The 25,264-nt window shown below is 42.3% G+C and overlaps 1 protein-coding gene across 2 annotated transcripts in view; it reads left to right on the forward strand.

Annotated features, from left to right (window-relative positions):
- LOC306734916 (xenotropic and polytropic retrovirus receptor 1 homolog) overlaps positions 1-25,264 on the forward strand; it is a 39,235-nt gene that overhangs the window by 9,323 nt on the left and 4,648 nt on the right. The window contains exons 2-10 of one of the 2 annotated variants that reach the window (XM_079216328.1): positions 13,617-13,668; positions 18,799-18,900; positions 19,036-19,259; positions 19,997-20,146; positions 20,315-20,398; positions 21,714-21,795; positions 22,421-22,510; positions 22,702-22,799; positions 22,901-23,080. In XM_079216328.1, the coding sequence (XP_079072454.1) occupies positions 13,617-13,668; positions 18,799-18,900; positions 19,036-19,259; positions 19,997-20,146; positions 20,315-20,398; positions 21,714-21,795; positions 22,421-22,510; positions 22,702-22,799; positions 22,901-23,080 (1,062 nt within the window). The remainder of the gene's footprint in view (positions 1-13,616; positions 13,669-18,798; positions 18,901-19,035; positions 19,260-19,996; positions 20,147-20,314; positions 20,399-21,713; positions 21,796-22,420; positions 22,511-22,701; positions 22,800-22,900; positions 23,081-25,264) is intronic. The other variant, XM_079216329.1, reaches the window with a different exon arrangement.

Below are 25,264 nucleotides of genomic sequence, written 5' to 3' on the forward strand. Positions count from 1 at the left end.
GAGGGGATTGACTAAGCTAAAACCCGAATACAAGCTACGGAGAGAGCCGCAACTGAGCTGCTGAAACTGAACCACCGGACTTGGAGGGATTGGATCAGAATCCACAGAGTTAAAGTGGGAGCCAATAACAAATGACCCTCTTCAGTCGTTTCCTATGTAGAGCAACTGCCTCTTTGTAACGGCGAATCCAAAGAACACATATTGCACATATTGCCTGATGCCAAGGACGCTTTGGTCGCCTCACAGTGGTCCATTGTGTGCCAAACAGATACAAAATGAAAGAGGAAATATTGAGGCTGGCTTGGCTGAAGCAGGGTTTTCTGCATCTTGCTAAAAGGGTAAAGCTCGAGCAAGACTATGCACCTGATGTTTTGATAGGTTAAAGGGAATACGCTGAAGCAAAATGGCCGTCAAATGAGAAGCACATCTGATTTCTAACTGTGTTCAAATAGGAACAGGTTCCACACATCTTGACTGTAACAGTACGTTGTGTTTGACATATTACAATAATTTTGTAAGACCAGTACAGTCAATATGTTTGGATGTGGTCAGAAATGTTCTGAACACATTCATATCAGTTAGTATTTTGAAAACCGGATGTTGGGTCCTGTGACTCCTTCCGCCCGTTTGAATATTTTTCACGTCAGATTCTGCACTTGATGTGACCACAGAGATCCGAGTGTCTGCTGATGATCGCAGTGGTTTACTGCACTAGATGGAGTTTATCACACACTTTGGGCTGCATTCACAAACAACCCGACTCAGAGAAGACCGGAGCCGGCGCGAAGGAGGCTGTTGCCGACGGCCTGACGTGATGCCAAGCGTCTGAAGACCGAGCCCCGAGCCTCCCGGTGCGACCGACTCTCGGGCTCCCGGTGCGGCCGGCGCCCGGCCCGGGCCGGCCAGCTCTCACTGGCGGGCTGTCACTGGCCTCACCCCGCCCCTCTTTTCTTTTTTCTCCGCAGAGTTTAAAAATTAAAATATGCTTTAATAAAGCAAGAAAACAATAACACAAACACACGATTATAAACGTATTTGTAAACGTCAAACACAAACATAAAAACAATAAAGCAAAAATACGTGTATAATCAACATACGTGTTTAATCAACGTATACGTGTTTAATCAACGTATGTGTAATACGTCAAACACAAACATAATCAGGGAGGAGATACGTTTCTGATCAAACGTAATTGGGAATGCGTACTAGTTCTGGGGGAACGTAATTTTTAGGAGACAGGGTTGCGTTGTTGGGCCTCTGACTAAAATACTGCCACACTTTAGACGGACAAAGGTGAATTTGTTTTTTTGTAGCTGATGCACGTTATGCAAATTGCATATTTGTATTATTGCCCCAGCTCTAAACTGCAGGACACTGGATTGATTGTCAGTAGAACCACTGAAGTGAAAATGATGTCGTCGTTATTGGTTACAAACGGGCTTGGTAGCGAACGACGCACTTGGATTTAGTGTTTTTGTGTTTTAAACTGAGCCAGACCAGAGAATAGTTGATGAAAACAGTAGCTGATATTGTTTTGCCCTCATGGCTCTCCATGAAGCTGCTGTCTGTAGCCCCGGTGCATTTTATAAGGTCTTATGCTGCGTTCACACCAAACGCCACGTGGCTTATCTCCTTTGCTTGTCGTCGTGAAAAGAGCTTTCATTTCCGCTACCGACCATGGAATAAATAACCACTAGTTCTGCTTTATACTTGTTGTGGAAGTCCCAAAAATGTCGGAACATGAAACGCCCTCGTGTTTGGGTTCATAACACCATCCGTAGCCGTAGACTAAAAAGGTCTTTCCTGCGGTACATTGGCTCTCAGCACGTTGCTATTCATATACAACTGCATATGAAGACTGGCTCTCGTTAATTTGGCATGCATAACGGGAGTAACAGGCGAACCAGCTTTAATAGTGACATTTTTTGTTTTTAAATAAGCAACGTGTGGTGGATCGCATCTTCAAGTAACATATACATTTTTGGAAAAGTAACTGAGGCATATTTAAAAAAAAAAAAATTGTAGAAAGGCCAAAGAGTTCCATTTGGTATGGTGTTATTGTGACTGATGTGATCACTGTATACCAGGGGTGTCCAACTCAATCCCAGGGACTGGGACTAGGGGAGGCCTCTTCGGGATGAAGCTTGAGAACTGTGGAGCGCCTACAGGGTCACCTTGGGCCTTGAGTGTGTTACACTGAAGGTCTATCAGATCCATCAGGATCTCAGATGCTCTTTCCACGTCAACGATTGCTGAGCAGTTGCAAAGACGGCAAATCGTTGATTGGACTCTGGACCAAGTGTGCTCAGTTTCAGTTGGGAACACAGTGCTGGAGACAGGTCCTATATACCGATTGGCCAGTTATGGTAGACATATGACATTTTCTCGCAGGCCGGATCGAATTGTCTCGAGGGCCGGTGTTTTTTTTTTTTTTTTTGGTGAGTTCCTCAGCTTCTATGCAAACATTTGTCATTGCTCTCTGCTGTGTTTGTTCAACATCGGACAGATTTGATTTGCCTCGAGAGGAAACAGCCCTCTTGCTTTTTGTTTCATTTTAAATATTTGCCAGGGTCACAGCCTTTAACTTGCAGACGATGAGCCGTATGTTAGGCGTAGGGGCAGAATGCTTATCACTGCTATGCAGTGGGCAGCTGCTTGGATTGAAATGTCCTTCTACCATTGGCCTGAGGTAATTATTTTCTATCCATCATTTTTATCTTGGTCAACATAAAACTGCTTCACAGCGGTATTGGTGGAAACGGCAGCCGCAGCAGCCTGAGTTCATGGGAAGTTGGTGTGCTGATGACAGCTGCTTTCATTTGGAGTGATGAATAGAGCGCCTGACAGAAAAATAAGGGTGAATCAACAATTCTGTTTTGACTCGCAGACACAGCCCGAGTCAGCAGACATTTAGTAGAGTCTGACAAACTTAATTTAATATGAACATAGAATGTGTTTCTTTGTGTGTGATTATGGCTCGAGAAAATAAGTTTGTCAAGAGTAAAGTCTTATCTTAATACTGTCTAAAGCTAATTAATATTTGACCACCTTGTAATGCAATACATAGTATAATGCACAATGAGTCAACCATCCTTTGTTTGATTGTTAGTTTCCCACCCTCAGGTCCGTGTGAGAAAAGCCTGATTTCACCCACAGTTTGGCCAGAAGGAAACAAGCAGTGGAAAGGGTGTACAGGTGTTTGTGCATTAAGAGCTCACTATCTGTTTTCAACTTAAGCTGGTATGTTCTGAGTTGTAGTTGGCCCACCTTCAAGTTATACAGGAATCTCTTCAATCACAAAAAGAAGAAGTCTTAAGCATCTGTGTCAAGCACTTTTTCTCTGCGCCTGTCAGCAATTCTGCTCATCTGCTTTTTATCCGAATTTAATCAGAATAATCGATTAGCGTGTATATCAAAAAAGCCGTTAGTTGTAACCAACCACATGTCATGTACAACAGCAGTACATGACTGAAACCCAAAGGTAATGCAGGCACCTCTCTTCATCTTCATCAAGTAATTCACTAGTTGTGTACTACTGCGCGATAATTGGCATTGATAACAAAGTTCATTGTAGTAATTGAGTGCCAAATAGCTCCCCTGGCTGGCTGCCCCAGTTGTGATTTTTAGATTGCATGGCAGCGTGATTGATGTGTGACACTACTGTGATGGCGTCAAGTGTCCGTTTGCATGTAGTCCCACCGAGCCTGCTGGGACGTTTACGAAGACTGCAATTCAGCTCTGTGACCACCGATCAAACTATTTAACAACGAATATCGGCCGATAACGATTGGTGGCTGTTCCATCAGAACCGTTGATTAGTTTATTTATTCTCTGATTAGACGGTTCTTGATTTAGATCCGTTCCATCCAAATGCAGCACAAATTGTAAGTAGTGCAAAATTCCATCCTCTACTGTAACTGGGTCAATATTAGCAAGATTAATCTTCCAGTTAGGTGCTATTAAACCAAGAGGAGATTCAGAAGTTAGAAGAGTGGACGGTTATAGTTTAATTTCCAAATGTCCTCAAATTTGGCACAAAATGAAAGATGAACTTATTTAGATTTTTGTGATCAAAGGTCACTGTGACCTCACGTCTGTTCCATTCTTCTGAAAGTGACAACTCTGTAACACCTTCAAGGGAATTTCTTCAAATTTAGCAAAAACACCCACTTGGACTCAAGGTTGAACTGATTAGAGTTTGGTGATCAAAGGATGCTGCGAGGCTGTAATTCTAGTCGGCCTCTGACACTAGTGGATATTTAAGTCGCACACTTCACCCATCATATTTTATCCGCTTTGTTGCGGTTTGTTTTTATTGATACACCAACATTTCCACCTCCACAAAGTATAAACACTTTGTTTAGATTTTCTTTTCCGTTCAGGTTCTATTATCCACAAATTGAAAATCTTCTTGTGATGGGGAGTCTTAAAGTCCTTGTGGTTTTCCACACTGACTACCAACACTGTCTACCAAAGACAACATCAAAGCAAATGTAGTCATGCTTGTTTTGATGCTGTCATTGGTGCACATGTTCACGTAAGATATCTGGAAAATAAAAATAAATGAGTCGTGGAGGCAACTTCTGTTGCTGCTTAACCCGGTGTCCTCTGTAAAGCCACTGTGGTGCCAAATAAGTGAGTTACTTTTACTTGCGTGCTTTACAGTATTTCTATGGTTTACATCGCGCTCATCGTGATGAAAGATTTTCAAAATTAAGTATTGAGCATTACATTATAATATTTTGACATCTAATAAGCCTTTAAAGACAGTGATCTGAATCTATGTATTCAACTAAAATCTTTTATTTTTTATTTTTGTGAATGCATAAATGAATGCAAATTCAACCAATCCTATTATTTTGTACGTTTGCAATGAGCACAGAAATATTTCTACATTTCAATACTCATTTAAATAATGTCATGTATACTGCTTATAACTTCCCTCCATTTGATTGCACCACCTTGCGTGTGTTTGATCGATGAAGTTGATCATCATTTCATCCAGCTTCTCAAATGTTTGTTTATTGAGAAAGTAACTGAATATCTTTTGGTTTTTATTATTCGGACAAAACAATGTTCTAAAGACTTGGGTTTAAGAATATTGTGTTGGGACATTTTTGTCTGTATTCATTATTTGTAATATTTAATTGAATTAATGTAATTGGCCGATAATTTAATAATGACAATATTGTTTGTGTTGCTGACCTAAAATCCTAACTCAAGAACATCTGATCATTGTATACTAAAGGCAGATACCTCTGTAAACAGGATCTTGGGTTTTGGAGATGGATGTTAATTGAGATACATTATCTTCAAATGAGTAAACTCCTAGAAGTCAGTCAGTGGTCCAAACTGTAATGAGCAGTAGCTGAGCACCAACATCCAAAACACAAGTTCTTAAATACCTTCTGTTTTACAGGTGGACGATGATTCAATCACGCTTTCTGACTGTTCTATTGCTTTGTTGTAGGACAACAACACATACAAAATAATTTGACTTTGACTTGCATCTCTCATAATGAATTTACACAGAAATAGAAATGACAATAAGGGACAAGGACAGCACAACTGCACATATCAAGGTGAAGAACAGAGGGGACTGTTAGGTACAAAAGGAGTGGAAGAAATGGGTGTAAATATAGATATTAATTCTAAAATACATTGACCATTATAATCTGTAAAAGTGTAATCTATAAGGGCAGCCGTGGATATGTTGGTGTTGGAGGGTCATTGACTGACGTTGGCTGTTCATCAGAGGGACTTTGTGGGAAGAGCCCTTCTTGTCTGGTTGTTGTGGTCTAATGCAGCGGTCCCCAACCTTTTTTTCGCCACAGACCGGTTTCGTGTCAGACAATATTTTCACGGACCGGCCGTCACAGTGTGGGCAATAAATATGACGTAATAAAGTGATACGACTGGCATAAAGACAATTTAGAGTGCATAAAAATACAACTAGTGGGAGCCCTGAGCTAGTTTCTCTGCCTCGGGGTGATGGGAGACAATAACACCCGACGTGTGTTCTTTATGTCCAGTCTGCTCCGTAACTTAACCTTTATGTCCAGTCTACTGTTTAACTTAAACCCCGCTTCACAAAGTCTGAGGTTACCTACAGACGGCTGTATCCGGTCATTTTCCAAAATAAAACATATTTCCGGCCTTGATTTTTTAAAAAAAAAAATTTTTTTTAATTTTTTTTTTTACTTTTTGTCAACTGGGTTCTGTAGCGCCTCCCAGAGGGGAGAGGTTCAAATGGCTTGTGTCCAGGGTGTGGAGGGTCTGCAGTGCTGTTTCCTGCCATTTCCTGACTCTGGAGGTGTATAAGTCCTGTATGAAGGGCCAACTGGCAGCACTAATGATTTCCTGACTACGCACAGGTCTCTCGGTTCTTGTCCTGTTTGGTGGCGGATCCAAACCACACGGTGCTGGACGGGCAGAGGACAGACTGGACTATGCAGTGTAGAACGGGATCAGCAGTTCTTGAGGCAGGTTGAACTTCCTGAGCAGGGAGTACATCCTCCACTTGGCCTTTTCTTTCGGACAATGTCGATGTTGGAAGTGTGCATGAGGTCCTGGTAGATGGTGGATCCCAAAAACCTAAAGGTTTTTACAGCAGGCACCAGTAACATGAACATAAGTAAAACCCGGGAGATATCAGGTCAGTCGGTGGGGGCAATTTTTGCTATTAACAATTATAACTTTTTTTCTTCTTTTTTTTTATAATTCAAAATGATATTTATAGATTTTTTTGTTACCTTAATCACATTGTACCTACTAGGGGTGGGAATCACCAGAGGTCCTACGATTCTATTTTATACTGCGATATATTGAGGATATATAAAGGAAAACTTTGTCAACATATTGTATCTAAGAAGATCAAGTTTCATCTCACTTCAATAATTTTTATTGCAGCAAAATGTGATTGTCAACAAACTGACCAACATGTCATCAATGTTGTCATCGAGCTGGATGCGCCAAAGAGGGGGCGGGGCTTATCTCCGTGCAGTTTTCATTTCCGCCTTCCACCATGGAAATAACCACTCTTTCTGCTTTATACTTGTTGTGGAAATCCCAAAAACATCAAAACATCAAATGCCCTCGTGTCTGGGTTCATAATATTATCCGTAGCCACACAGCTCGGTGGATTTCACGCGAGGAAGTGTGTCTGGATGACGGCCTCTTCCAGCGCTACTCGAGGACCCGCAGCCAGTTTGATGCTTTTTCTAAAGTCTTTGAGCAGTGGCGTGTAGCCCATGTTGTCCTGTGTGTTTCGAGCAACAGCAGGAAGTCCCTACTGTTGATTTAAGCGTGGACGGCGCATTTCTAATTTCTCAATTCATTACATTTCTAAATTCATTAAATTATCATAATTATTAGAGGAAATTGTGAGGGCATTTTTTGCCTCTCTCCTAGTGATATCAAGGGAAAAATCATATTTCTTAGGGGCAGTTTTGCCCTTTGCCCTTGTGTATTTCCAACACTGGGTCCTATACACACAGGCAATCATTTTCCAGTTCTGACTGTGATCCTGACAGTTAGGTGTGAAGATATCAAGTGTTTGTCTCATTGTGGGTGGGCATGGGGAAAAGAGCAGGGAAAGGAATGTATAAAAGAGAAACGGTGAGAAAGAGCAGTGTGGGCAAATAGGGAGAAGGTTGCATGAAATACTATACCCTAGAAAGGGAGAAAAAAACAACAGTGATCAACAGGCTATTGGTGGGAGGCCGGTTGACGTGGCAGTGCATTTCCGTGACCATGCGACACTGTGAGCACTAGTTACCCAGTACTTCCTGTGTGGAGTGCAAGACGCTGGAAATGACTTCGACACCATTTCTTAAGTCTACTATGTGGCCGTAGCGAACATACGCTTAATGTGCAGTCTGTTGCTGTGTAGAACACACATTGTACATTTCGGATGATGTTTGTCACATAACACTAACTTCCTGTTGCCGGTTGGTGGTGCTATGACTATGAGTCACTATTGGTGTGTCAAGTTTGTGGCAAATATGACCAAATACAGATGAGTTACAACAGCTTGTTGCTTCGCCACGTCAACGCCCTTCATGAAAAATCCACTTTTCATCGCAACGGGCTTCAGATGTCACTCACCGATTCTGAGGCCGTTTGGTTAAAACCCCAGTAGGAGTAGGAATACAGTGCCTGAAATTTGGCAAATACACAGAAAATTCATTTATTCAAAATGGCTGACTTCCTGTTGGGTTTTGAGCATTGCCACAAGAGACTTCTTTTATAGTCTGCATGTACCAACATGTCATAATTTTAGGTGAAACTTGCCTCGAGGGCTGCTTTATCAAAACATTGTAGGGGTGCTATCGAATCAATTTATTTTGTATAGCCCAAAATCACAAATTGCAGATTTTCCTCAGAGAGCTTTTAGGGGTGGGAATCACCAGAGGTCCCACGATTCGATTTTATCACGATACTTGGGTCCCGATTTGATACTATCACGATTCTGCGATATGTTGAGTATTGCGATTTTTTTTTTTTTTTTTTTTTTTTCACCGCAAATTGTCCCCAAAGGAAAACTTTGTCAACATATTGTATCTAAGAAGATACAATTTTCAGTCTGTTCATCTCACTTCAATCATTTTTATTGCAGCAAAATGTGATTGTCAAGCAGACAAACTGACCAACACTTTCATAAATGTTGCACCTGACAAACTGAACAGCTTGTGTTACAGTCTGCATAGTCGTGTCATTCGACCTGGACGTGCCAGAGAGGGGGCGGGGCTTATCTCTGTGGTTTATCGCCATGCAAAGAGTTTCCATTTCTGCCTCCACCATGAAAATAACTACTATTTCTGCTTTATACTTGTTGTGGAAATCCCAAAGAGGTCGGAGCATCAAACGCCGTCGTGTCTGGGTTCATAATATTACTTCTCCAGGAACTGCGTCCGGATGACGGTGTTACAGATTAACAGGCGGCCGTGTTAACTGGTGACTTTCGGCCAGAAGTCACCAGTTAACACGGCCGCCTGTTAATCCGTAACACCGGCCGCTTCCAGCGCTACGAGAGCACCAGCAGCCAGTTTGATTTATGCTTGAGTTAACGTCTTTGTCCAGCGCCTTGTCGCGGACTTTGTCCTGTGCGCCGTGCAACGGCTGTGCAGCAGCGCCGCTACGAGTGACAGGAAGTCCAGACGTTTGATTTACACAAGGACGGCGCATTTCTCATTTCTTTCTCCGATGCCTCCCATAATTGATTACATAAAAAAAAACTTGATACTTGGCTTCCGTGTATCGATACAATATTGCCACGCTAACTATCGCAATACTATGCTGAATCGATTTTTTCCCCCACCCCTAAGCGCTTAACAATCTGTGCACGAGATCCTCTGACCTTTGACCCTCACATCAGAACAGGAACAAGTCTCCTCCCAAAAAAAAAAAGTAAACAAAGTTGAGAAGGGCAACACACACACACACAGAGTCTGATGTGATGGCCACACATCAAGAGTCTGGATCAGAGGTGTGTGTGTGAGAGGGAAGAGAAAAGGCCCTCAACTGAGTTCCACGGCCAGCAAGATGCTCAGACCACAGAGAGGGAGTGAGAGGAGGAGGAGGAGAAGGGGAAAAGGACACATGTAGGGTAATCTGAGAGGATAAGCAGAGCTGCCCTCCTGGTTGAGCTGCGTGTGTTTTGTTTTGGAAACTTGCGCCTAAGCACATGCTGAGCCGGCCTCCTGACCACACACACACACACACACACACACACATAGATACACATACACACACAGAGGCGTGTGTGTGTGTGTGAGAATTGGTGGAGCGTTATTTGGGCTGACACAGAGATGTGGAGATGCTCGGTCTGGTTGCAAGGCCGAGCGTGAGAACGCTGTGGTGTCTTGGAACGTGTCACCTTTTCACATACAAACACTGCAGCAAGCTCTGTCTGCGTTGAATTTAAACATCGAACCGCACGGCTACAGCTCATCGAGAGATTTTTTTTTCCACGTGAAGAGTGCAGTTCATCAAAACTAGACAGAAAATGATCTGTTGATCCCATAAACAATATAAAATATGGAGGGAGTCTCTCTGTGACATCATTCACAGGTCTCTGAAGTGGCTTCTGGGGGTTCTGGCGGTCGCTCTCTTGGCGACACGGTCTAACTCCCGGCTAATATGGTCAAGCGAGCATAGACCTATCTTCAGTCTACGTTCCACAACTTTTCGCCTCCAGTTCAGTTTAAAAAGGGGTTGTTCAAGTATAGCGCCTTTTTGAGTCTTCCGACCATTCAATCGCTTTACACTGCACTCACACCAAAGCCTACTGCTTGTGACTTGGGTTGCAACCACTAATGAATTGTGGGGAAACCAGACACATCTACAAGCTCATGTTTTAGCTCTGGCAGATGTTACTCGTCTTCCTGCGGTCAGATTTCCAGTTACTTGAGATATGACCTCCAATCATAAATGTTCATCTAATATTGTAAATGGAGCTACCATGAAGGTACCACCTGCCCATCAGGAGTAACTAACATTCATACACTCATCTGGAAAATAACATTAAAATGTTTTTTGTTGGAGCAGAAAGCATCCTGACTGGAAACATTACAAACTGTCATGGGATGTCTACGGTACAGGACAGGAGGCCTCTACAGCAGGGGAACAAAACCACCCAGAACACCATTGATAACATCTCCTGATCATCAGAGATGTTGGTAAGAAGAGGAGCCTGAGAAGAGCTACATAATATACCTTATTTCTCTCAATATTTAAAACTCAGGTTACAGTAGTAAACAGCTTTGTATTGATCCTGAATTATTTTGTCAAATTCTAGCGCTCCTATGTATAGGCGGTCAATAAATGCTCAACGATCTGTTGTAACCACACAACATGCATCACATTATGTTGCGTATCTGCAGGCTTCTCTCTGTGTTTGGGTAAAACTAGTTTCTAAAGTCCCTGTTTGTCTCAGACTAACACTTCATACATCCCTTTGCTCTTCTGTTTCTAGCTAGCGGACTGTAGTTTTAGATGTACTGGGGTTGTAAACAGACTCAACTAATGGGCTCGTTCTAACTCTAAATGTCAATCTTAATTGGCAGGCTCACTATATAGTGGGAGTCCTCTTACTGATTTAACTGTACATCTTTGCTGTGTTGTGTTGTCAGTGGTGTTGTTGACATAGTTGTAGTGCTGCACTGCTGAAACAGTGAGTATCGGCTGGCTGTGTGGGCGAACGCATGACCTTGACTTGCTCTGCTGTTTGCTGCAGAAGCCAGCTCTCCCGCCCTTTGATTGGGTGGCAGGCATTCTGGCACATAGTGAGGCCATTGTGGTCATTTCTCTTTTGGTATTCTGAAATACTGACTGACTTCTACTATCTAACCCTTGAGCCAGTGAGTATGAAAGAGGAAGACTGTCCTGCTCTCCGACTAGTACTTACTGAGACTGAATGACTGTTGTCTGCCCGCCCTCTCCACCAGAGACGAGCTGCATTACACACTGCACATTTACTAACGGCACGCATGAGGGAGACCGATTGGCTGCACCATGAGCACTGCATCATTACAGGATGAAAGGAGAGCAACAAAGGCCAAATTATACCAAGGCTTTCGTGCAATGTCATCACATGTCGACAACATTGTTGGCAAAAAATATCGACATCTATTAATTTAGCAGTTCTGTCACATTGTGTTGGTCCTGACTGTGTGGGTTATGATGAAGTATGCAATGAGAATAAACTTGTGGTTTGGCACTAAAATGAAAATATCCCGTACACCTTAATAACGTTCTGCCTTCCCGCGAGCGTCCTTTTTTGGACATTCTAGTGTACAATGTACCCCCTATTTTTAGTTCGGTACACATTCGGTACGAGTGCTAATGTGTGTATGGAAACCTACGATTCTTGTGATTCCAGCTGTGTAACCCGTTTCAAGATCAGACCACCACAGCAGCTACAAATTAGACTTTTGTCAGACAACAACAAACAAACAAACGATATGGAAATCCAGGCAACTCACCGATGACGCCTCATATTGATCCATAAATCCATAACATGCCAACAAAAACGGCGTTGTTACGTCGTAAAGGTCCAATAAAAATAAATCCCATAAAAGATTTAGTCCAAAACGCATGATTACATCCATAAATATCCACCAACTGGCGTTGCATCATTTCATTGCAGCTGGAAGATATGAACGAAAAACGGAAAAAAGCACCTTTGTACAGCGCACAGCTACAAACTCGGCACCAAACATGTCCGCCGAAATCTAAGCTTTACAATGAGACCCCACTTGAACCAATAGGAGCTTCATGTCCTGACTGACAGGCTACATTACCCAACCAGAAGCTAGGTTGAAGTTCAGGCTCAGCCTCTATTTTCTTACGTGGCTCAAGCCTGTCACGTCGTACAGCTCAGATGACAGGCGTTTCGGACAGCCAATGAAATTCCCTAAACAACAAGTACCAGGAAGAGGGGGGCAAATAATCCCAACAGCCTTCAATTTGATGAGAAGAGACAGCTGCTGATAGATCCTCAGTCTGTCATTGAATCAGCATAAAAATGCATTTATACTTCATTTTCTCTGTGTCAGCAACACTGGTAGTATATATGAATAGTACCTCTAAGTTTGCAAGACTATAAGCCTTTTTAATAGGTATATATATCAGGAATATTTTCAGTCTCAAAATGAAAAAACGCCTAGACATTTCATTACAAAAACATGTGTAAAATATTCATTTTCTGTGATATTGTTATCGACTTTTTACTTATACTAGAAAAGGCTTCAGGCTATTGTCCCATTGTGTTTTCCAGTCCATAAGTCCCATTTATAGTCATATACAGGCATCTATTTACAAAGTAATGTTCAGACGGAAATAAAAACCTTATACTTTAGTGTGTTCAAACTCATATAACTCAGTGTCAGCAGCACTTAAAGTGATTCTGACTATTGAGGGGAAAAAATCTTCAGATTGTTACCTTTCAAAAGAGACCAAGACCATGCATTTACTCAAATAGTTCAAGTACAGCTTGCAATTTACTTTGGGTATACCTGGATAGGCGTTTTTCGTAAAATTTTACAGGAATGTTAAGAGGTTAAAGGCCTATACATTAAGTTAGCATGGGCCAACCATGTCGTTGGCATCAGGGGTGCGCTAACCAATGTTGCCAACAACTTTTAGGTTTAGCAACTTTTCAGACCCTCTTAGGGACTTTATTTCTTAGACCTATCTTTAAAATATCTTAAAAGTGACTTATTCAGACCGTCAGGGGAAAAGCAAGAAATATAAATATAATATAGTATATCATGATTCACTCCCATGTGTGCTGCTCAGAGTAATGGCAGTGACCTGGGTTAAATATGTGCAATATGTTCCTCAAAAGGTTCCTAGTTGGTGGGGAAGGTTCCTGCTGTTGAAAAAGGGGCTATGGAGAGGGCACAACCGTGTGAAACCACACTACACAACCATGTGAAACCACCCTACACACAACCAAAATAAGAAGAGCTTGTTAAGCTACAAGTCAGAAAAGCTCCCCCATCAAAAGCATGTTTGGAGTGCATCCTTCCAATGTCAAACGGGAGCAACAGCGATGGTACTTAGAGTAGCACTTGTAGAATAATTTGATAATTTCTCTCTTGTTATGTCTGCAGGCTTTCAAAGAGATGCTGTATGCTGCTCAGGACCAGGCCCCCTCTATTGAAGGTATTACACACACACACACACACACACACACACACACACACACACACACACACACACACACACACACACACACACACACACACACCAGTAAGGTCTGCTCCATTATTAGATTGCTGATGACTTCTTCAGTCATACAAAGTGTATTTTGCTGCCTTCAGAGTGGAAGACAGGTTAAAGACAAGTCCTTAACGTCAAACTCTGATATTTGCCATCATTGGATGTTCAGGGATGGAAGTTTGCAAACAACAAATAGTTCACAAAGTATATCCAAGATTGTTTTATTACCAAGTGGAAGATACAATAGACTCAACTAATATTAGAAAATACCTTACTTTCATTATATTATTATAAATCAAGTGGTGCACAAAACACTTGTGCACCACTTGATTTATAAGAATATAATGAAAGTATGGCATGTTCTAATATTAGTTGATTAAAAATGAATAATAACAGTCTTCCCCTACAATACATTTCATGAATGAGCCCCAAATCTTATCAAAAGTTTAGTATTTCCCCTTTGTATGAGCGCAAGGCTGCACGTGGTCTCTTTTTGGCTTATTCACACTCTCACAAGCATTTCTCCCCAAACACTGACATCCCTTCACCTTTAACCCCCAAACACCATTGCATTACCATGGTTATGATATTGTTTTTACTCCTATCGTAGGCCATCATGGTAATGTCCCTGTGAGTCTTTACCCGTTCCCTTCCCGCTCCGCCACTAGTCCCGCTGAATGGTGTCCTCCATGCAGAGTCCACTACACCGTGGCTATATACCTTTCTCCTAGTTTAGGTGTACCAGGGCTGGAAATACCACATGCATTACTCCCACACACTTTAGACCAATGGGCTGCTGCTGGTTTCTTTGTGGAACCTGTTGCTTTCCGTTCCGGTGCTCGTGCTAACGGGTGAGATTCACACAGCCTGTAACCGCTGGACCACTGTGGCTCCAACATGGCTGCTGCCCGCCTTCAGCACACGCTTCTCACTGAGCCACGCTGCTCGCCGTCCTCGGGTCTTTTGTACTGCGCTGGGCCAACAGTTTACTCTGCATATTTTCAAACTTTTTCTACATGTGGGTGAAGTTGTGAAAAGGTTTTGTCAGCTTTTCTTTGCCTCAGAGAGGTCGATTATGTGAAGCTCCCATTCTGTCTGTTGTGAAAGGAGGTGAACAAACAGTAAATATGTGAAAGAATACTCAGTTTAGTCCATAAACAAAATAGGCTTTTCATTGTACGGTGTAACTAACTGTCTGTTATCTGTGCATATGACAATGAATCTTGAATAAACAGATCCCTTTTTTTTAATATATTTCTTTGCTTTCTTAAAACTAGTTTCCTTACATTTCCAATAGAGAGAACATTGGTCGAGTCATCATGTTTTGAGTAACCCATTTATTTTAGTAAAGACCAATATAAAATGGATGAGCCCTGAGATAAACTGGGACCTGTCCAGGTGAACCTGCCTTCACCCAAAGTCAGCCGGGATCAGCTCCAGCGTTTTGGATAATGGAATAAAACTGATCTCATATTGCCCATCGTCACCAAACAGTTTGCTGAGAAGCACAATGGATTTCTGCTTCAAAATTAAAGAAAAATTAGCTAAATTTCCATGATATTTATTATTTCCTGATATATGAACTGCAATAATAAATAAATAAAAATCATACATGGGATCGCTGAAATTTCCAATGGGTCAGAATGATCCAGACCTGACCATGTCAGATTTGAAGTAATTTTACTGTCTCACTTCCAATCCAGCAGAGAAAAAACCATTTGTTAAAGCAGCTAAGACATAGAGCCCAGTGCACGGACACAGGAAGTCATCTTGAGCCTTGCTTCCAAGTAAAGAAAACATAGCCGTCATCCTGTTTTGTATTGTTAAGTTAGCTGGGAAAAGACGTGAACAGGAAGGTAAAGGTGATGTGTCTTATATATCATATTAAACCTTCAGCTCTTCAATGCTGTTTTATATGGGGCTACCTCATCCTTCATTATTGCCTAATTATGTGTCTTTGTATAAATACACTAACAACAGCCACAGTGGGACCAAAATGAAGGCCTCCAAAAATCTAAACATTCCTAAAAGCAGTATTTTTCATTGTGTAATGACAGACCTCTTTGTGCCCCTGCACCACACACGAGCCCCATGTGTCTGTTCCTGGTATCTTTCATCTCTTCTTCTCTTGGCAAAAGTTGGCAGGAACATTTTACCACTAAAGGGGTTAGAACAGGGGGGTCAAACTAATTTTCACCCCGGGCCACATCAGCATCATGGTGGCCCTCAAAGGGTACACTCTACATGTAACTACTCCCGAACATATTGTTAAATAACTGTCTGTGTATTTGATTAATGTTTATTCAAGTGTAAAAATATTGTACATGCATTTATTTAAATGTAAAAATGTATGTAAGCAATTATTGTTATTATAAGATAAATCCATTTAATGTGGGGTTAAGAAACCCTAAACCCTAAATTATTATATTAACTTTGTTCAAAGCTTTTTTATCATAAATGAGAAATAAAATAACTCTGGTCCAACAAATAATTGTGAGCTAATGAGAACATACATGTGGTCTGGGGCAGTGGTTCAACTGGTCTGGCTGCTGACCCCCTATCATCCCTAAATGACCCGCCAAGACCCAAATCAAGGAACATTTTCAACTTCTCAAATTGATTTAATAAAAAGATGGTGCAGTTTGAATCTGAGAAAGTACATAATATCACAGTAAAAAAAAACTAGTTAGAAATATTCCCTTCTACAGTTAATTAAAAACCCCAAAGTGCATCTTAAGGACAAGAGCATAACAATTCAGTAGCTCCAGCCTTATTTAACAGATGTTAACAGACTCAACAGCTTTCATGCGCAAACATGAAATAAAAAAGACCAACTACTGAGAAGTAGTTTAAAAAAGACTTCAAAATGTTTAACTGTAGCTGAGAATACTCATTCACTGAATCAACAAACACACAGCTTTTATCCACAAACTCAAAATTAATTAAACAAAAAGTGCAATTCAAATGCAGCATTAAGGAGTTTGAATAGACGACACGCTGCATATAAAATCCCCTTTTAAAAAAAAAAAAAAATCCTGTGCATTTATTTAAAAAAAAATTGGCCCACTGAAAAAGGGCCCGCGAGCCACAGGACTTGAGCTGATGATCAGCCACCAGTCAAAATACTAGGACAGCAAACTCTACACAGCATTCAAAATATTCTGCTGCTCCGTGTGAGACTTTATTGAGGATCTGTAATCACTGTTTTTGAATTTGATTAACAATGTGGAAGAATGTTGGAAACCGATTGTGCCCCCATCAGTTTAATGGTTGTTTTCCCAGAGTCTATTCCCAGTTTCCATGCAGATAGTTTACCAGTTTTTTTATGGCCAAGTTGTGAAATGTGAGTGCTGGGAATCAGAATATTGGATTAGCATAAGATTTGTCTGTTTAATACGAAGATTGGCCTTTTTGTTATTTTATATAGAGCATCTGGCAATCAGAAAAATGCATTGGCATGACTTCCAGTGAAAATGTCCTAATCAGGTGCACGCTGCCACAGTTTGATAACGAACCCAAAGTACTCTTACTCTCCTGAACGGGTGGAAGCGGTCTGCCCAGGGAAATGAATTTGGCAGCTTAGGGCTGACTGGCCCTCTGAGAACATGGCCTCCGTGGCCGTGCACCGGGACCGGCTCTCACTTGGCTTGGTGAGGCCCTTGGTGGAGGTGGCCCTGCAAGCCCAAGAACCTTCCATCTATTTCTATCTCCACTTCCAGATGGTTCCTAATAAAATGTCGACTACATGTTCTATGTGTTATCCAAGGTCACTTTTGAATGCTTTGAAAGCACACATGAGATTCCATGTGTGTCTGTTGTATTGGAGTGGAGTACCACTTCAGGTCAGGGAGGAATCTGTTTATTTGTAACATGGGTGAGCAACACGCAGCCCTGATGGCCGCTTACTGGCTGGCTCTGTGAATAAGTGTAACCGGCTGATAGTAAAGCAGGGCGTTGCTAAAAAATAGAGCTAAAAAACATCAATTGTCAAATGGAAAGTATAGCCTATTACCAAGCGACAGACATGCCATAATGATAATAATGATAATAATCATGATGGCATGAGCCGAGACACGGAGAGAAAAGAGCAGAATAAGGCCAAAAAAGGATAAGGAGATTACTGCAGTCTGACCATGGTGGCTGGGGGGTGTAGTGTGTAGTGGTTGGGACGCTCCCATTGAGTTAATTTGGTGTCTTGTCTAAAAGCAGCCCGTCTGATGGCAGTGACTCAGTGAGTCTGCAGGCTGACTCAAAACCAGCTGCCTGTCTGCTTGTTGTTGACGTGACAGTGAGCACAACACTCCTTTTGGGTGGAAATTACAGGACTCTGTTCTGGTAACAATGTATAAAAAACATTTGACCTAACTGGAGGAACAGTAATTCAAATGTTTAACATGGTATTTGGGATACAATTAGGTATAACATTGATATCATCATAATCCATGCTGTCTTGTCACTTGCCAGGAAAACAATCCTAAAACATGGAGAACTTGTCCCTGTGCATGTTTCAAAAGATTAGCTTCTAAACTTAGTTTGTCTTATTAATCTTTTTTCTTATGAACTAATGGGCTAATGTAGCAAATGTTAAACTTTATTTGAATCCACATGTACAGAGATGACATGTTCACCTTTATTCATGGAGAGAAGATTTTAGCAGCAGTGGGGTGCTCTTGGTGCTGTTATGTGGCTGTAGTCAACACACATTGTAGTATTTGTGTTATTTAAAGTTCTTTATAAAAAGGTTGTATGTGAACTGCATGAACCTTTGATCTACATACATTAGAAGAACTACAGTTTCAGTCCTAAAATGAGGGACCAAACTCTGTTGCTCGAACAGATAACCAGCTCTGAAGACTGTCTCACTGCTCCATCTGCTGGTCAGAGTGGGACATTACAATGCTGTGATGCAAACACATGGACTTCTACATTCACACCCTCCTCCATCCCCTTTGTCGTTGCTGGGCCTTGCTGTTCTCTCTTCCCTCCTGTTCATTTCCGATCTACACCTAGGTGGTTTACCAATGCCGTGAGACATGAAGGTCCACTAATCTAACAACTCCCATCTTCTTGCAGTCACAGACGAGGATACAGTTAAGAGGTACTATGCCAAGTTTGAGGAGAAGTTCTTCCAGACATGTGAAAAAGAGCTGGCCAAGATCAACACCTTCTACTCTGGTAAGGACTGCACTACTACCACTCTCTCTACACTCACTCAGTCATTCACTTAGAGACAGTTACCACTCATTCAGAGAGCGTACTATCCTCATGGGCTTTCTATCTGTAAAATGGTCTTGGTCTCTCTTCCTCCAGAAAAGCTGGCTGAGGCTCAGCGGCGATTCGCCACGCTGCAGAACGAGCTGCAGTCCTCGCTGGACGCCCAGAGGGAGAGCTGGGCTAACGGGCGGAGCTTGAGGAGGAGGAAGACGGTGTTCGCCCTGTCACAGCAAGAGCGATGCAAACACAGGAACATAAAGGACCTGCAGTTGGCCTTTTCCGAGTTCTACCTCAGCCTCATACTGCTGCAGAACTACCAGGTGCATATTCACACACTCCAACTTCATTTGACAGTCGATATGCACTCAAAGAAAACAAAGGTCGAGGGTTCTAAATGTAAAATTGATGGAAATGAGCTTTCGATTTGAACCTTCAAAGTCAAAAGCAGCATCGATGATGTGGAGCTCCCAGTATTTTCTTTCTCCACCCCGCCTACTTTCCAAATGAAAACCCACAGAGCATAGCTAGGGAGAGCAGCAGCTGACCTATTGGTGACCCCACGGCCACTGCTGGATCGGAGAAGATGGAGAAACAATCCTCCTGCTTCCCACAAGTTACATGGTGGCAACATGTTGCCTTCCTGTGGGTTATGTAATATGTTGACCACAACAACTAAATGTTGTATACTGCACAAGTTGTATACTGCTCTCATGGGGTCTTTTTGATTATATTGTGAGGAAAAAAGACAATTCATTAAGAAAAGGATATTGCTTTATTATTCTTGTTGGTATTCATATAGTCTTTCTTGAGCAGCAATAAAAGATGTTCCAAAATCTTTCAAATACATTCACAGCTAAACAATTGGCGAAGCGAATAGCTTTAATTTCTTACCCTATCCTTCTTAGTCTCCACCGTTACTGCAGTGGACAGACTGTGAGGAACTGCTGCGGTTTCCTCCTCTTCCTTGTGAGGCGTTCCTTACGTTTGAGACATCCAGAGTGCTCAGCATCTCCCTGATGCTTCCATGAAACACCTCTCTCTCCCTGTCTGTCTGTAGAACCTCAACTTCACAGGCTTCAGGAAGATCCTGAAGAAGCATGACAAGATTTTGGAGACGTCGAGGGGGGCCGACTGGAGGGTGGTCCATGTTGAAGTGGCTCCATTTTACACATGCAAGAAAATCACTCAGCTCATCTCTGAGACAGAGGTGCTCACATACATGTATAATATGCATGTAAACGTGCTCAAATTCACATATTTTTTATCAGCTTTGACACAGTTAAATACCCTATTGCTAAAGCAGGTTGGTAAGAATCACTTACCAGTCATCAATATTATCAGTTGTTCAAATGGGAAAATACTCTGTGTGTTTCAGGCGTTGGTCACCACAGAGTTGGAAGGAGGTGACAGGCAGAGGGCCATGAAGAGGCTGAGGGTTCCTCCGCTGGGAGCAGCACAGGTACACGAAAGGATAGCACCAAACTGTATGTGTGTGTGTGTGTGTGTATGTATATATGTATATATGTGTATATATATATATATATATATATATATATATATATCTATATCTCTATCAAGACAATCTCCTGAACTCCAAACTGAATGTCAGAATGGGAAAGAAAGGTGATTTAAGCAATTTTGAGCGTGACATGGTTGTTGGTGCCAGACGGGCCGGTCTGAGTATTTCACAATCTGCTCAATTAGTGGGATTTTCACGCACAACCATTTCTAGGGTTTACAAAGAATGGTGTGAAAAGAGAAAAACATCCAGTATGCGGCAGTCCTGTGGGCGAAAATGCCTTGTTGATGCTAGAGGTCAGAGGAGAATGGGCCGACTGATTCAAGCTGATAGAAGAGCAACTTTGACTGAAATAACCACTCGTTACAACTGAGGTATGCAGCAAAGCATTTGTGAAGCCACAACACGCACAACCTTGAGGCGGATGGGCTACAACAGCAGAAGACCCCACCGGGTACCACTCATCTCCACTACAAATAGGAAAAAGAGGCTACAATTTGCAAGAGCTCACCAAAATTGGACAGTTGAAGACTGGAAAAATGTTGCCTGGTCTGATGAGTCTCGATTTCTGTTGAGACATTCAGATGGTAGAGTCAGAATTTGGCGTAAACAGAATGAGAACATGGATCCATCATGCCTTGTTACCACTGTGCAGGCTGGTGGTGGTGGTGTAATGGTGTGGGGGATGTTTTCTTGGCGCACTTTAGGCCCCTTAGGGCCAATTGGGCATTGTTTAAATGCCACGCCCTAGCTGAGCATTATTTCTGACCATGTCCATCCCTTTATGGCCACCATGTACCCATCCTCTGATGGCTACTTCCAGCAGGATAATGCACCATGTCACAAAGCTTGAATCATTTCTAATTGGTTTCTTGAACATGACAATGAGTTCACTGTACTAAAATGGCCCCCACAGTCACCAGATCTCAACCCAATAGAGCATCTTTGGGATGTGGTGGAACGGGAGCTTCGTGCCCTGGGTGTGCATCCCACAAATCTCCATCAACTGCAAGATGCTATCCTATCAATATGGGCCAACATTTCTAAAGAATGCTTTCAGCACCTTGTTGAATCAATGCCATGTAAAATTAAGGCAGTTCTGAAGGCGAAAGGGGGTCAAACACGGTATTAGTATGGTGTTCCTAATAATCCTTTAGGTGAGTGTGTGTGTGTATATTTATATGTGGTATTGTTAATATTCCCTATTTCCATTTCAACACACTGTATGCTATTTTTTGCCTCCTCCTGTCTGCAGCCGGCTCCTGCGTGGACGACCTTTAGAGTCGGGCTGTACTGCGGAGTATTCCTTGTCTTACTAGTTACTGTGGTCATTACAGGTAACCAATACATACACACACATACAATTCTCAAACATTTATAAAATATATTGTGCATTAAAATAACTTACAATATGGTGAAGGCATGCCCCGCCCTACTCTGTGTCTGATTGGCTTAGCCTGATATTCTTACCCTAACCCACTTCACTCCTCATGCCCCTAACCAACCCACCCAGTGAGTACCAGCCAATCAGAAGAGTAGGATTTGTATTGTAGTGTCCGTCCAGAGATAAATGACTCGGCAGTGAACAAATCTGTAAATGATACAAATAAATACATGTTTAACAGTTTCTCACAGTGAGAGCAATGCATATATTGTAATGTATCTGCTGGAAGATATGAATGATAGATATGAACCTGACCTGAAGCACGGCGGCTCATCGAAAAGCAACAATACTAAACATACCAAAAACGTCACTCAATAATGGAACCCTTTGTCTTTAAACTATGTGACTTCATTGTTTTACCACGTGCACTATATCTGCTGACTTCAACAATCCGCTACACACATTCTGCTTCTGTTTCAACATGGAGCCGTGTGTGCTTCCCATGGGGCAAAAGAAGTTCATCATGTGGTCGTGAAGGATCTGATGGTCCTCTGCTTGTGTCTCTCTTCTGTCACCAGGAGCTGTGGTGATCCGTAGTGCTGATGTTTGGCCCATGGTCAGGATCTACAGAGGAGGCTTCCTGTTAATAGAATTTCTCTTCCTGTTAGGTATGCGTGCACACACACATAAACGTGATACGATGCGAAATTGGGAGTCAAGAAAGAAGGAAGGAAAGAAAAGCAGTCTAGTTGGCCACCAATAACACAAGTTTAACTCCTCAGTCTAAGCTGGTTGTTTCCTGTTCAGGGGGCTCATACACGGGAAGTCGGCCCTCCTCATCACTGTTTTCCTCTTCTAGGCATCAACACCTACGGCTGGAGGCAGGCTGGAGTTAACCATGTCCTCATTTTTGAACTCAACCCCAGAAACAACCTGTCACATCAACATCTGTTTGAGGTGAAGCGCACACACATGCACACATCGTGTCAGACAAACATGGAGAGAGTAACGTTGTCTCTCCATGTGTTGCATGCTGATGCTTTGTGTGATGTGTACAGATTGCAGGTATGTTGGGGGTGCTGTGGTGTGTCAGCCTGCTGTCCTGTCTCTTCAGTGATAACATCCTGGTACCAATGCAGGCTAACCCTCTCGCCCTCTACGGCCTCTTCCTCCTCTTCCTCATCAACCCCTTCAAGACCTGCTACTACAAATCACGCTTCTGGCTGCTCAAACTCTTGGTATGTCACTCAATTAGAAATGATAGTTTTTAGTTTCTATGGTTTCCCTGTACAATGTGTCACCACTGTTCATCTTTAATGTCGTTGTAGTAAAATAAGTTGCTCTATCTTGCATTTAAATTTAATGTTTTGTCTGAGCAGCAGGCAGTACAACTATAAGACATAGTACATATTCCTTTTTTGTCCATAATAAGTTGAAATGAAATTGTCAAAATAATTGTTTCAATGATACCTAGACATATATTTCCCATCCAGTGTTTTTATTGCAGTTTCATATTCTCTTATATATTTATATAACATAAAAACTGAAAGGTGGGTTCAAGTATTCAACCCCAGTGTTTCCCATAACTCCCTAGACCAGCGGTGTCCAACTCAATCCCAGGGACTGGGACTAGTGGAGGGCCAAACAGGTCAACAAGTATTAAACAGGATAGAAAGGATATTGGGTAAAGTGCAAAAACAAACCTATTTCAGTCGGCTACATTCTTGGTTTATGCGCATGTGCCAGAGCCAGATGTTTGGCATCTTTTCTGGGCTGCCGGGTCATTCATGTTCGGGGTTAGGGCTGTGCTGTGGAAACTCTCAAGATGGAGCGAATGTGTGCGTCAATGAGACGACTCCTGTGTTGGTTTTTGTTCATCTTCATCACAGAGAAAAGCTGTTCACACAGGTGTGCTTCCAAATATGCAGAGCATTCCAGCAGCATGGAGGCGGAGTGGAGGCCTCTTCGGGATGAAGCTTGAGAACTGTGCAGCGCCCACAGGGTCACCCTGGGCATTGAGTGTGTCGTTACACTGGAGGTCTATAAGCTCCATTTGGAGGATCTCAGGTGCTCTTTCCACGTCAACGATTGCTGAGCAGTTCAAATAAAAATTTCTCGAGCTGCAAAGTCAGCAAATAGTTGATTGGACTCTGGACCAAGTGTGCTCAGTTTATTATTCGGGAACACAGCCAGCGATGGAGACGTGGTTTGTCAGGGTTTGCCCATCTTACTGCAGCCAAATCTCCCACAGCTTGGCTTGGAAATAGATGTGCGAGCAACCGGTCTAAAATCCTTTAAACTGTCACGGCCTCATACATGCCTGTGGTCACACGTCCCTGAAGCTGGAGGCTGAGCACAGTGAGACGCTTTGTGACCCTCACATCACCACTCTTCTTCCCGGAGCTCTGTGGTGTCTTTCCCTTTGCTTTCTAAAAACTGGCAGATTTTCTCATGCAACTCCAAAAATCTATTCAGCGCTTTCCCGTGACTTAGCCATCGCACCTCTGTATGATCGGGCACATGGCCATGTTCAGAATCCTTTCTCCTTAAGAAAGGACCCAAACGTTGAACCCAAAGCGTCCCTGTGTCGCGGTGCACGGCGACTATCCCCGGTTGGGCCTGGGGACTGAAGTTGGCCCCTAACTGAGAGCAGCGACGCTCGGCTCCCTGCGGGGAGTAAGCGTCCATAAGTAACATTTCAAATAATATGTTCACAGCAGGCTTTTATCACTGGATTTATATTATAATTATTGATGCATTAATGTGTTCATCACCAATGTTATACAGCTGCTAAAAGTTGAGCTCATGTTAACTATTTTATATGTTTATAATTAACCAATATTGTCAAATAAATATTCTAAAGCACAGTATTTAAAGCACAGTATTTCCCTCTGAAATGTAATAGAATAGAAGGATAAAATAACCTAAATTGGAAATATTCAAGTAAAGTACAAGTACCTCTAAATTGTACTTAAGTAGTCTACATGTACTTAGTCACAGCCTCACTGCTAGAGGGAGAGCACACAGCTACAGAGACCTGGCTATCTGCGGGAGTCTGTAGTCCTAGAGAGGACCCCCCTGGTCTTACACACCTTCATCAACCAGGGAGGGGTTGTCTGTTATTCACAGAAAAGATTACATAGGAACTTTACACCTTTTGAACATCTTGGGTTTATGGTCAACTCGAAAGCACCTGTCATCATTTTAATAATCTACAGGCCGCCAAAGCCGAACAGTATTTTTATCCACAAGTTTAGAGAACCTTTAGCTTATTTTATGTCTCGGTATGACAACATTCTTCTTTTGGTGATTTTAAAATACATGTCTGCTGCCCGTCTCAGACTCTTGTCAAAGATTTGATGGATACTTTGGAATCTTTTAACCTCACTCAGGCAACACAACAAGCCACACATTCAAAGGGT

Source organism: Taurulus bubalis, assembly GCF_910589615.1.
Source record: "Taurulus bubalis genome assembly, chromosome: 1".
Classification (NCBI taxonomy): Eukaryota; Metazoa; Chordata; class Actinopteri; order Perciformes; family Cottidae; genus Taurulus; species Taurulus bubalis.